General features: G+C 41.0%; 1 protein-coding gene across 2 annotated transcripts in view; it reads left to right on the top strand.

Moving 5' to 3' along the window:
- Positions 1 to 13,624, top strand: part of CRIM1 (cysteine rich transmembrane BMP regulator 1 (chordin-like)) — a 204,026-nt gene that overhangs the window by 155,267 nt on the left and 35,135 nt on the right. For both annotated transcript variants that reach the window (XM_015423500.1, XM_015423434.1), the window contains one exon: positions 4,893 to 5,049. In XM_015423500.1, the coding sequence (XP_015278986.1) occupies positions 4,893 to 5,049 (157 nt within the window). The remainder of the gene's footprint in view (positions 1 to 4,892; positions 5,050 to 13,624) is intronic.

Here is a 13,624-nt window from a genome sequence, read left to right as displayed (position 1 = left end):
ACCTTTATGAGGCATTATTCCCTGGATGTCCGTAAGAACTCTAATACCAACATGGGACGTCACATTCTATCTTCAGCGATGCAGTAAGGACCTGCCAGCACCCTCCTCCAGGTACGCCACTGCTCGCTAATCTCCCATGGGTGTGAAGCACAGAGACCACGTCGAAGATGAACAGGTTGCTTACCTGTAACTGATGATCTTCGAGTGGTCATCTGTGCATTCACACCACCCGCCCTCCTTCCCCGCTGTTGTCAGCTTCTACATTTTCAATAGGGGTTGATTTGCAGCGGTTCGAAGAAACTGGCGAGATGTCCGCGCCCTCCCCTCTGGGCATGCGCAGTGGGGGTTCCTGTGCATGCCCGAGGTCTGGGTGCAAAAATCCGTTAAAGAGCTTGCTACAATGCCGATCGATCCAGCGCATGCGCACTAGACCCTATGGGTGTGAATGCACAGATGACCACTCGAAGATCATCAGTTACAGGTAAGCAACCTGTTTATTCATTGATGTGGTCTATACATGGTTTTAGAAGCCAGGATGGGCAAGGATCTAAGGTGTAAGTAGTGGCCTTCACAGATCCCAGGAGCTTGTCAACATCCATCATGGAAACTTGGTCTAAGTTGTCCATAAATGGAGCAAGTGGTATATTAGGCAGGTCTTCCAGTGGACCTATGTTACAGTCAGTATCTGAATCAGGGCATATTCTTGATACTTTATCAGCAAAAAAAAAAATCTTGCAAAAGAATCACAGCTAATTGTCTGGTCCTGATACAACAATGCCTCAGTTTTAAGAGTCAGCAGATGTCATGTTACCATAAAGATCTGGGATAGCCGTGAGCTAGGTGATACACTAGTTGCAGAGAAGTAACATTTCTTAGCTGCTGTCACTGCGGCTATATGTACCCTCTGTGTGTGTGCATATGTATGTATATGCACATCTTGTCATGAAAATTGGTAGTTCTAGAGCTTACTTCCAAACGCATCTTCTTCTTTGTGTGTGTTTTGTGTGTGTGTGTTTTGTGTGCTTGCCTGGAAGTCATGGTTGACTTCTGGTGGCCCCTACTGGGGGCTTGGGACATTTTTCAGAGAGGTGGCTTGATTAGCCAGCCTCTGTATCCCACCTCTGGTATTTCTCGGAGATCTCCCTTCCAAGTGCTTGCCTGGGCTATCCAGGTCAGTGACCAAATGCATCTTCTTGAATTACAAATATGCTGCTTCTCCAATTTCATGACTCTGTGAAGATCGCTGACCACATCAAGGGGTCTGCTACACCAGTGAACAAGCTAGCCAGATATACCTGAGATGGCTCATTGGATTCAGTCAGTTGTTCACCAGCAGGTCAAATAAAATTTGATTGTTTGCCGCATCTTTTTTATTTCTGTGAGATTGAAGTCTGGATGTGTCATTGTACTGCTGCATTGACCAATCACACCTCTCAACATCTTCAGAAACATGCTCCTGCATAAACGTGCTCACATCCTGTTTGATGGGAGAGAACTCCTGGACTGAAGCTAAATCCCTTTGTCCTTCCTGGTGGCTGAATATCTTTGTTCACTGTTTCTTCTGTTGTCTGGGGTATAGGAATTTGCCCAAATGTGTTGCTGGATCCTAACAGCACTGAAAATGTACCTTGCGTGAAATACCCATGGATATCGGTATTTGTTCAAGCAGAGCAGTGGTCGTCTGGACAGAACAGTATGGAATTTAGCAGGAAGGATGATGATCTAGTATCATTGCCCAGATGCATGTCAAGTGAATCATCCAGTCACCTTTTCATGATGCTCTAAATAAGCCCAGAAAAATTTCTGTCATGTCCAGACAGGATTCCCAGAATGCTGGCAGATTTCTGTTTTCATATTTTAGGTAATTATAGGAGTCTTCAAAGAGTTCCATAATCCTTGAATGTGATGGCTTATCAAGGATTTCCTTTAGCAAAGTTGTGCATACATCTTGGCAAAGGTTGCTTATGCTTTTCACCATTTCATTCATATACAGAATGTCTTCTCCATGAATGTCCTTCAACCATGATGGGACTTCAACCATGACTTCAACCATGCCACACTAAGTGCTTAATAAACTAATTTGTGAAGTCTGCATGGTTACAGTTGTGACCATCTGTTATCAAACCTTCTGCAATTGTGCTTGATTCAATCCATAACTTCCACAGTCCTGCATCTTGAAACCACTTAGTGATGGTTGCCAAAAAAGGGCCTATAAGTGTAAAGTACACCCATTCAAATTACGATTTTTGTTGTTCAGTCGCACAGTCGAGTCCGACTCTTTGCGACCCCATGGACCAGACCAGCCTTTCTGTCTTCCGCCGTCCTCTGAAGTTTGCTCAATTTCATGTTTGTTGCATCTATGACACTGTCTAACCATCTCATCCTTTGCCGTCCCCGTCTTCTTTGACCTTCAGTCTTTCCCAGCATCAGGGTCTTCTCCAGTGAGTGCTCCCTTCTCATTTGGTGGCCAAAGTATTTGAGCTTCAGTTTCATTATCTGGCCTTCCAGGGAACAGTCAGGGTTGATTACTTTTAGGATTGACTGATTTGATCTTTTTGCAGTCCAAGGGACTCTCAAGAGTCTTCTCTAGCACCATAGTTCAAAAGAATCTATTCTTCGGCGCTCGGCCTTCCTTATATTCCAACTCTCACAGCCATACATGACTACTGGGAATACCATTGCTTTGACCATGCGGACTTTTGTTGGCAGGGTGATGTCTCTACTTTTTATCATACTGTTTAGGTTCGCCATCGCTTTCCTCCCAAGGAGCAGGCGTCTTTTAATTTCATGGCTGCTGTCACTGCGGTGATCTGGGATCCCAGGAATGTGAAGTCTGTCACTACTTCCACGACTTCTCCTTCTATTTGCCAAGGAGTGATGGGGCCGGATGCCATGATCTTAGTTTTTTTGGTTGAGCTTCAAGCCCACTTTTGCGCTCTCCTCTTTTACCCTGAGTAAGAGGCTCTTTAGGTCCTCTTCACTTTCTGCCATTAGTAAGCTTAAATTTTCTGGATGCTTCCATATAATTTCTCCAGCTTTTGTGTTAAGTGTCCAACCAAACACATACCCAATCTTAGTCTGCAAGACTGCATAATGTTGATAGATGGGTTTGGGGCCGCATAAACAGTTGACATTTCAGTTGCAGGGGCATTTATTGTGGGCAAATAGCCAGTATTGTTTTGCACAACTGTGACATCATCATGAACAAGTATGTTAAAGCTGTCAAACTGTTATGTTGATTGGTCTTCATTGTTTGACATGCATGCCAAAGCCATATGAGATTCTTCTGCAAAGCAGGACAGAATGACATCTTGAGGTCTACTTCTACGCTTCAGGTTATTGGTAGATTCTCCCTTTTGCCACTGTAGTACATTGATAACATAAATAACTGGCTAGAAATGCTTCTTGTAAATAACTGGCTAGAAATGCTTCTTGTCCTGGCTTTCATTAAATGAGGCATTGTTTTGGGCTAATGAGGCCCCGTGATCTTTGGCTAGATGGCAATTTCATTGACTCTTTGTGATGTATCCTTGCCACTGAAAGTCTCCTTGCCACAGGTAGAGTAGGGATGGTAGGAATTCCGGTGTAGATATAAATAAGTATAAATAGCAACCAGACTATGGTAGCTCTAATGGGACAAATTTATAAACACAAAAACAGAAGACGCCACAGCTGAGGGACTCCAGTTTTGCAGAGAAATACTAGTTGGCCCAGCCCAACAAAGTCCAATTTATGTCAAATCCGGCCCTCATAAGAAATGAGTTCAGTACCACTGATGTAAGGGTTTGAAAGCTGGACAGTGAAGAAAGGTGACAAAGAAAGTTGATTAATTTGAAATATGGTGTGGGAGAGGTGTGGACTGCCAAAAAGACAAGTGGGTTGTAGATCAAATCAAGCCTTAACTTTCCCTAGAAATTAAAACAACTAAACTGACAATATCTTATTTGGTCACATTATGATAAGACAAGAGTCACTGGAAAAGACAATAAAGCTAGGAAAAGTTGGAGGCTGCAGGAAAAGAGCAAGGCCTTACAGTAGATGGACTAACACAATCAAAGAAGCCACAGCCTTCAATTTTCTTTTTAAAAAATAAATAAACACAATTGAAACTCTACAATAACAAGGTATGACAAGTATAAGAACAAATACAATAATGAGAAAAACTCCAAGAATAACATTTGCAGCAATCTTACTACAATAATAAAACCTGCAAGTGTAACTACTAATATTAATGAGTGTAGTAATAACTGCAGTTTTAGAAATGAGATAAGATTAAAAAATAGTGCAATCTTTTGACTTTTGACATAATAACATTACAGGGTATCATCCCCTTTGCTTTCTGCCTGTGGTCAACTTGGCCTCAGTGGCCTTGGTGGCGAAAAGCTTAGACTGGCACTCATCTCCTCCTCTTCCTTCCAGTTTCTTTTGCCAGGAAAGACCAGCTGGCTTCTCCTCATTTATAAATGCTATAAAAACTTCGGTATTAATAACTATAAGAAGCAATAATCAATCATCATTGTCAGTTGTCCTTCAGTTTTCAAGACCTGAGGAAGCCTGTTAACGATAGGGTTATCCAGACTTCCATCTCACAGGAATAAAAAAGATGAGGTAAACATTCAAATTTTAATGATAGGGTGTTTGGAGGTCATTAATTCATAGGGTCACCATGTCAGAAATGACTTGGCAGCCCTTGACATACACAAACAGTCCTAAATAGATGAAATATATATTTATTTGTTTGGAATTCTGTTTGTATATGTATAAACATGTTATTAGCATAATTATGAGGTGAGGGCATAATGTGATGGGGAAGAAAAGTATTCTGTTTGCATGTGTATTCTGTTTTCACCTAACAATTACCAGTTTTGCTAAGCTTTATGTTTTTTTCACAGGAGAGGAGCTGTGTATTGACCTCATGGAAGGTTGTTCCTTGGTTTGTCCCTTCGGTTTCCAGACTGATGACCGCAACTGTAAGATCTGTCAGTGCCGACCACGACCTAAGAAATGCAAGCCCATAGTATGTGACAAGTACTGTCCATCTGGATACCTGTACGTATTCTTACATTAAAAGCATATTTGTATTATTTTGATTACCAGTCTAGAAATGCAATTCTTGAGAAAATAAACAAAAGGGGAGTTTTGTACAGTGGTTCTCCTGTCACCGTTTTATTTTCACACCCAATTTCGTAGGCTAGTCCAAGATAGTCCAGGGTCTTCCAGTGAATTTAGTAGGGTCGGAAAAGTATATTAAAGAACTGTTTATGCATCTTCTTAACTTAGTTTAATCTTCCCAAAAAGTGTATCCTCTAATCAATTAGTAACTATCCTGTTTTATGTTGGAAAATGGAGGGAAGGTCTTAACAGAATTGAATGGTTCTCCTCATGTTGCTATCTATTCATAAAGAACTAACAAATTTATTCACTTTGATATATCCTCTGATAGTTAAGTTAGCAAACTCCATCTTCAGAAAATTGTGACACTAGTGATTATCGTTGTACCTTTCCCGTTTAAAGGTATCACTGCCACCTCCTCCACTTTACTTGAGGTTAGCAGGGTTAAGTATCTTAATTTTCAAATGATTTTGAGGTCATTTATGCTTCTTTTGCCAACTACAGGAGATTAAATTTTAAACAAATTGGACAGTTTGGGAAGCAGTAAGAAGGATATCATAATAGACATTATTACACAGTACTACCAAGGCAGATTTTAGAGTTAAATTTGCAAATGGAGGTCAAAATAAATGACAGATGAGAATGAAATCTCTAAACAGCCAGGACCAAGATACATAAATGTCTCTAATATAAGCCAGCCCATTAGCTGAGATCACCTTCAAAGGCCATGCTTTGTGTTCCCCCACTTTCTAAAGTAAGGGAGGTGAGCACTAGAGGCAGCCCCTTCTGTAATGTAACACCAATTATGAAACGCCTTTCCCAAAGTAATTTGCTTCTTGCCATGCTTGTTGAGTCTAGATACTCGGCAAAACTTTTTTTCCTCCTTGGCCTTTTACTTATTTCTGTTCTTTGTCATCTCTTGCATCACACTGTTAGGAACTTCTAGACCTGGCTATTAGGCATGAAAATTCTCTCTCTCAGAAGCACAGTCTTTACTGTGCATGCTCAAGATGAAGGAATCATGTATTAGGGGTGATTGTGTCAACAGCCTGGGCCGCTTCCGTATTCCATACAGCGATCAGGGCCTCAACAGAATTGTCAGCAGCTGAGGTGCAAAAATCCCCACATGCCAGGAGGAAACCATTGGGTTTAGAATTTATTGAAGGAAATATAAGGGTATAGGAACTGAAAAGGTACTCAAGTGTATAGGGTTGCCAAGTGAAATTTACTCACCGGCGGGGGAGCTTCGCTGCGCTCTGGGAGCTGTCCCTCGTCGTGCGCGCACCGCCAGCACATCACCAGAAGTGACGCGCAATGTCGATCACGTTGAGGTCGTGGCCCCGATCGTCGGAGGGAAAACCATAGAGTTTTCCCTCCGACGATCGGGGCCACGCCTCCAACGTGATCGACGTGGTTGTGTCACCTCCAGTGACGCAGCCACGCTGCGCTTCGGGGGGCGGAGTTCCCCCCAGGGCCCGATTCCGCGGTGGCGGAAATCGGGCCTTCAAAGCGGGGGTTTACCCGCCACCCGCCCCCACTTGGCAGCCCTACAAGTGTAAGAACAGTAAAATTATTGTATTCAGAAGGATGTACGTATGAAAAGTTACATGAGATGAGAGAAAGAAAAAGTGAAAGAGAACTGAGCCGCTAACAAAGTGAGAACTGTACCAGAGCATGGTCACGAGGGGGAGTGGGGAAAGCAGAGTTTTGAGGGGAAAAGAAGGGGAAAGGAGAATTTTTAGGAAGAAAGGACTGAACAGGGAAGGAATTTTCCTAGTTTCAGTCTCCTGAGCTGGGTAAAACATTATCTGTTTAGAAGATCTAACGATTCAGTGTAAGGAACCTTTAGGCAGAGCTTTCAAAGGTCCCAAGAGTTGCTGGTTCCAAAAAAAGAAGAGTGGGATTGGCAGCCTTTGAGCCAGCAGGGGGGTGAGACTGCACATTTTTGGCTGACAGAACAGCGATAGTTATGAGAGCCAGCACAGAAGAATAGCAAATAAATAAGTGTAATATGCTGGATTTCCTGACTCTTGTTGAGTGGGCGGGGGGGGGGCCCTCCCAGAAAGGTAACAAAAGGTGATTGCATCCCAGCAGAGTAGACAAAAGGGCTGGCAGGGTTGGAGGTTTCACTCATGCCTGAGGCAAGTTGGAAGGAGACATTCAGGCAAGGCCTGTGAAAATAACTAAGTCATCTGCCTTCTTGTTAGAATTTAGATTTAGTACTCAGGAAGACTTGCCCTTGCTGGTTAAAATATATTGATCGATTAAGGTAGATGCCTGAGTTTGCAAGCCCCTATGGCACTGGGTAGATACATAGATGTCCCATCAAATAATCAGTCTCCCACCATAGTTTTTGGGCATTCTTTAGCATAGCCTGAGGAGAGTTTTGATCTCACCTTCCGAAGCAAGGCGTTGCTAGTTCGTAAACTGGCTGCTAAGGTGCATTTAGCCAAGATGGAGTCAGGGCAGACAGCACACATCTAGGAAGAGGGTGCCCTAGTAACAGTAGGGCAGGAGAAGACAACCTCTGGCACAAATGCCAAGCAGTGACATGCTAGACCATGTTAGTCAGCATACAGGACTGGTTCTTCACCCAAAGTGAACTCCTGAGGCTAGGGTTGCCAGGTGAGGCCAATAAGCCAGCGAGACTTACCAGGAGGCTCTGGGAAAGGGGAGGGGGAAAGTGTGATTGAACTCCAAAGCGAGTTCCAGGTGAGCTGCCATTGCATATAAAGGGATAGTGTTCCTTTTAAATGCCTTCCCTCCATTGGACGCCGTGGTCAAGTCTTCAGGAGACGGGGGGGGGGGGTTGAGGAGAGGCACCAGCAGCTATGATGAAAATTTGGTGCCTCTACCTCAGCTGGGGATTGGCAACGCTACCTGAGGCACTGGCAGCACTGCTGGGGCTCAGCTTACTTTCAGTATATCTGGCCAAGTACAACCCTTATCTTCCCCTCCCCCTTTTGTTTATCAGAATGGCAACATCTTCATAGATAACCATTGGGGGGGGGCATTCCAATCAGAAACAGTGCCTAGTCCTGTTGCAAGGAGAGGTCAATGGGAATAATCTGAGGGGAAAATAACTACATAGGGAAATCATCAAAATATTAATAACTTTTAAATCATTGTACATGACAGTGACTATAACTGAACAGAACTTTTATGTATAATACTGTTAAATCCTTTCATTAAAACATTGTTGTTTCTACTTATAAAAACTTACTAATTCTAGAATGAAAAGTAAAAAGATTAAATTGTAGCTCATAAAGAATGCATTTTCTGTGATACGTAAATCTTGTTCACTTATAGAATACAATGGCATATTTATGGAGGGTAAAACATAAAAAATACTTACTACCTTTTAGTAGTTCTACAGGAGTCTGTGCTTTGATCCCAGATAAATAGAGGAGAAATTGTGATAACTAGTGGGGATTTATCTTCCTAATCAACATCAAGCTATATACAATAGTCAATTAATGTTGCTTAAATTGCTTAATTGTAGTAGAGAAAGAATACAGAAGGGGTGAAAGAGATTATACATCATATTTACGCATATTGAGAACAATCATATTTGACATTGTTGTCCATAAATTATATGTTATTCTGGAGGCCATTCTGATTAATAGCAAATAAAGAATCCAGATAAAACCAGTTTCCTGGCAGATTAATTATTGACTGTCTACATAAGCATGCAAAATGCTATGAGCATATTATGTACTTGAAAGTATATCTGTTTAGATTTCTTCAGTGGCATTCACATTTTTTCATATTTGCCTTTAAAGCTACCATGCAACTAGCTAAACTATAAGATGGTGATCATATTTTACATGGTGATTTTCTTTGACTGTGACAGACCAGGGAAATACTCAAAAGTGGTGTTGCAATACTTATTCTAATTTTAACCCTAAAGTATTACTGCTGGTGCAAAGGGCAACCAGAGTTTCTTCATATACTAGCTTCTCCATTCACTCCATTGGGAACTGCCACATACGTGGACCTGTCCTGCTTGTTGAACTCTCTATATAGCCACATGCAAAGTGTGGCTGGAGATGGCTGCCAGTGTGCCTGTTTTAAACATTCAAAAGCCAGAAATTAATCATAATTTACCCTAAGAAAGAGCTCCCATATTTGGAAAAAATCTGGAATCAGCAGTGCAGTAAACTAAAGTGTGAAGGTCACCTTCCCTATCCTTAGTATTCTCAATCAGTTCAAGGCAGTTCAAGGTAGACAGATATCTGTGAGAACAGCAAATATGAGAACAATATTTTCTATTTTGGTTTGCTTACCTGAATGTAACAGTTTCTCTGATCAGCAAATCAGAAGAGTTTTCCAGTTTACGTTAACATTTGTTGTAGACTCATAAGTTCCAAAACACACTGGAGCTTTCCTGCCTACCAGGAATGGCAGTAGAAGGAGACCTTCTGTGCATGCTTGAATATGAAAGCAAAAATTGAAAGGGCTAATCTGTAGAGACTACTTGGGGATTTGGATCCCATGCATTTTTTTCCTTTTCTTTCTATTACTGTCCTTCAGAGATTTCTATTCACTTTTCCTAATAAAAATACCTGGAAGCATATGAATTATTTTAATTTAAAATATTAGCATCAATTTAAGATGCTCTAGCTTCCCTTCTGAGAACTAAACTTTTGGACGTAGTGTACAAAGTTATTTGTGCACATTAAATTAATATTACTAGTGTATGAATTTTTTTATTCAAATCCTTACATTTAACTTTACTCAGCACCTCAGGACTTCTGTTTGCTTTAGGCAAGTAAATATACTATAATCTAAGCTCTGAATATGTGTACTCAGTTGGTGGCTGACAGAATCTGTACAACTGCTTCACTAAAGAATAAAACTTATTTTGTTGCTATTAAGAGCACGTACACAGCTTTAGAATGTTATTGCTGCAAATATACTAGCAATCCCTCAGAAAATGAAAGCTGAGTTTTTTTCTGTTTTAAATATGTTTGTGATAGATATTTTTGTAAAATAAACAATTGGCTGCTGGCAGTAGAGAAGGTGCTCTGGAATGAATTAATGGAGGGTTCTCCAACAGGTAGCCTTCAAACTACCAGTAGTTTGTGAATGTCCTAGAAGCTAAAAGATCCAGGGAAAGATCTGTTATAGGCTTTAAAAAAAAACAAACCTTTTATTTCATAGGATTTTTCTCATTGCTGCTTAGGTGATGATTTCATTACTGTTGCTCTTCCTAGTCCATGTTCTGTTTCTAGGACAGAACAAAGCTTGATAACATGCTAGGGCAGAGGAGTTCTGAATAGCTTTTATTTCTGAACCTCTGTCCATTATTAGGTGAGGTGCCAGATTGGAGGCGAGCAAATGTCCCCATCTTCAAGAAGGGGAGAAAGTAGGATCCAGGTAACTACCAACCTTTCAGCTTGACATCTATACCTGGAAAAGTTTTAGAACAAATCATCAAGCAGTCGGTCCTTGAGCACTGAGAAAGGATGGCTGTGATTACTAAGAGCCAGCATGGGTTTCTCAAGAACAAGTCATGTCAGACTAACCTTATCTCTTTTTGTGAGATAGTTACTACCTTGCTGGATCAGGGAAATACTGTAGACTTAGTTTATCTTGATTTTAGTAAGGCTTTTGATAAGGTTCCACATAATATTCTTGTTGAAAAGTTAGTAAAATGTGGTCTGGAACCTATTACTGTTAGGTGGATCTGTAATTGATTGACATATCACATACAAAGAGTGCTTGTTAATGGTTCCTCATCCTCTGGGAGAAGAGTGACAAGTGGAGTGCCTCAGGGATCTGTCCTGGGACCTGTTTTGTTCAACATCTTTATAAATGATTTTGGTGAAGGAATAGAGGGAATGCTTATTAAATTTGCAGATGATACTAAATTGGGAAGGGTAGCAAATATGATACAAGACAGAGTCAGGAGACAGGATGATCTTGACAGGCTGGAAAACTGGGCTAAAACAAATAAAATGAATTTCAGTGGGGATAAATGTAAAGTTCTGCATTTAGGTGGGAAAATTCTAACGCATAATTATAGGATGGGGGAGACTTGTCTTGGCAGTAGTATGTGTGAAACATGAGTAGAATGTACAAAACATTTGCTGAATATAAGTGTGCTGCAGTAGCTAAAAAGGCAAATGCCATTTTGGGCTGTAGCAAACAAAAGTATAGTGTCCCGATCATGTTAAGTGATGATATTGCTTTACTTTGCTCCAGTTAGACTTCACCTAGAGTATTGTGTTCAGTTTTGGGCACCACAATTTAAGAAGGATGTTGACAAGCTGGAACGTGTCCAGAGGAGGGCAACGAAGATGGTGAGGGGTCTGGAGACCAAGTCCTATGAGTACAGATTGAAGGAGCTGGGTATGTTTAGCCTGGAGTGGAGATGACTGAGAGGTGATATGATAACCATAATAGCTGTATGTATTTCTGCAGAGCTGCTGGACTGGAACCACAGACTCACATATTGTATAGGACAGGAGAATCCGTGTGCTGTTGGCAGGAACAAAGGGGACAAAGCTGGAGACTGTGGTCAAGAAATCAAGAAGCCATGAGGTTCTAGAGTTTGGGTGACTGTAGGCTGATACACCTTTTAAGAGTTGTGTAGAAGTCAGTTAAAGGTTGATACATATCTGCACACTTTGAGAGTTTGCACACTTTGAGTTTTGATAGCCATGGTCAGAAAGAGCTATTGAACCTGCATTCCTTGGATGTGTGAGCTTAAAAGTTTAAGAAAGCCCTCATACAACCTAATTGTTTTGTCATCCATGCCTTATAATAAACCTCCCTTGGCACTAACACATGGTTACATGTCAAAGTTTGTACGTATATACAAAAATTTGACCACTGAGGAAGGCCTTAAAGGCCAAAACGTGTTTGGTGCAATTTTAATGTGGTTCAAGGTTATCAACCTAGAGGTATTGAAGTATTGGTCCTGTTTTATTGATTCAAGGCTTTTAACCTAGAAATGTTGAAATTTATCAGGTTATATAGATTCAGGACTTTTGAGTTCAAATATTTGCCACTTCAAGGGCAGATTGTGCCAGTGTTGCCACTTCAAGGGCAGATTATGCCAGTGTTTTAAAAGCATATAGTGCACTTTTAATAAATACAGATATTTTGTTAAATTTATTTCTCAAAAAAAAATTCTCTCACCCAGCCTTTGGGTACCCAACTTTGTTGTTCCTTAAGGTTGGAGTTTTTTACCCTTCTGTTTTGGTTTGCAGTGTTTTTACCTGTCAGTCCTAAAGGACCATAGAGACCAGCTTCTGACACCAGGGACCAAAAGCACCATCGTCTAATAGATATCTGTCTGCCTTCAAAAATCCAAGATTCCTTGCTTTAAGCAAAGAAAATTTTCAAATTGTGAACAAATTTTGGATCCGGGGTCTTCTGAGAGTTAAACTACATGTTGCTTCAGAGATCCTTCATCATGTCTTCCAATACATTTTTATTTGCTAAAAAGAAACCCATGGGGGTGATGTGGAAGTAATTTGGATAGGGGTTAGAGGAGGTTAAGCCCTGCTGTCATGCCTTTTTTAAAAGAAGGGGGTCTGCCATTAGCCCTATTGTGGGAAAAAGACAGCACCTATATTGTACCTATCTCCCCCCCCTTTTACTCAGGTAGCAGCTATTGTGGGAAAATGGGATTAGTGGGATTGGTTATAATTAATAAGTAGGTTTCCCAGTGTGTTTCTCTTCTGGAATTGCCTTAACTGTTGACCAGCTTCCAAAAGACTAGATAATCTCAGAAATTTCTGCTTTAACACTATGAGTTCAGTCTATAGTATACACTGGAGAAGGTTGTATTCTGCTAGTGTAGCATAGTGCTTAGGTGCTAGATTATTACCAGGAAGGCCCCAGTTCAAATCCCCACTCTTCATGAAGGCTACTGGGTGACTTTGTGCCAGTCTCACGCTTTCAACCTAATCTACCTCATAGGGGTTTTGTGAAGACTCTATACCAATCTGAGCTCCTTGGAGTAAGCAGGATAAAAATCAAATAAAACATGGTTATTTTACTGACTACTTCCTTTAAGCTACTTTGAAATTTCCCTTCAGTGTTCAGGAGGAAGTGGCTAATTTCTATTTAGAGGGGAATTTTGTGGGGGCAGTAGGAGAGAAGTGGGAAGCAAGGGAATATTGGGAAAGAGGTATGTATATTAAGTAGTAAAAGAAAGCTGAGTCTTAGTCTATTAATTGCTGTGGACAACATAGCTAGATGTAGCCAACTGCTGGATAAGGAGAGTTGGTGTGAGTATTGTCATATTGGCTTGGGAGCTTATCGGGGGTATTTGACTAGCATCTGTTAGAGATAGCATGTTGGCCTTGTTTCCCCAGCCTTTTAATAATTATGAGAGGAGAAGTTATGCAAGCTGTACGTCCCTCCCTCTCCCCATATCAGTAATAGCTATTTTCACTGTGAAAATAAGATTTGTGTTTAGAAATGTTAAAGCCAAACAGCCTAGAGCTAAAAAGGGGGGCTAATGAAATAGTGGGCTGTTACAAAATTTCACATAGGG

Source organism: Gekko japonicus, unplaced genomic scaffold (genome assembly GCF_001447785.1).
Source record: "Gekko japonicus isolate JY-2015 unplaced genomic scaffold, Gekko_japonicus_V1.1 scaffold574, whole genome shotgun sequence".
Taxonomy (NCBI): domain Eukaryota; kingdom Metazoa; phylum Chordata; class Lepidosauria; order Squamata; family Gekkonidae; genus Gekko; species Gekko japonicus.
The sequence above is the reverse complement of the archived record's forward strand: the minus strand, read 5'-3'. Positions and strand labels throughout refer to the sequence as shown.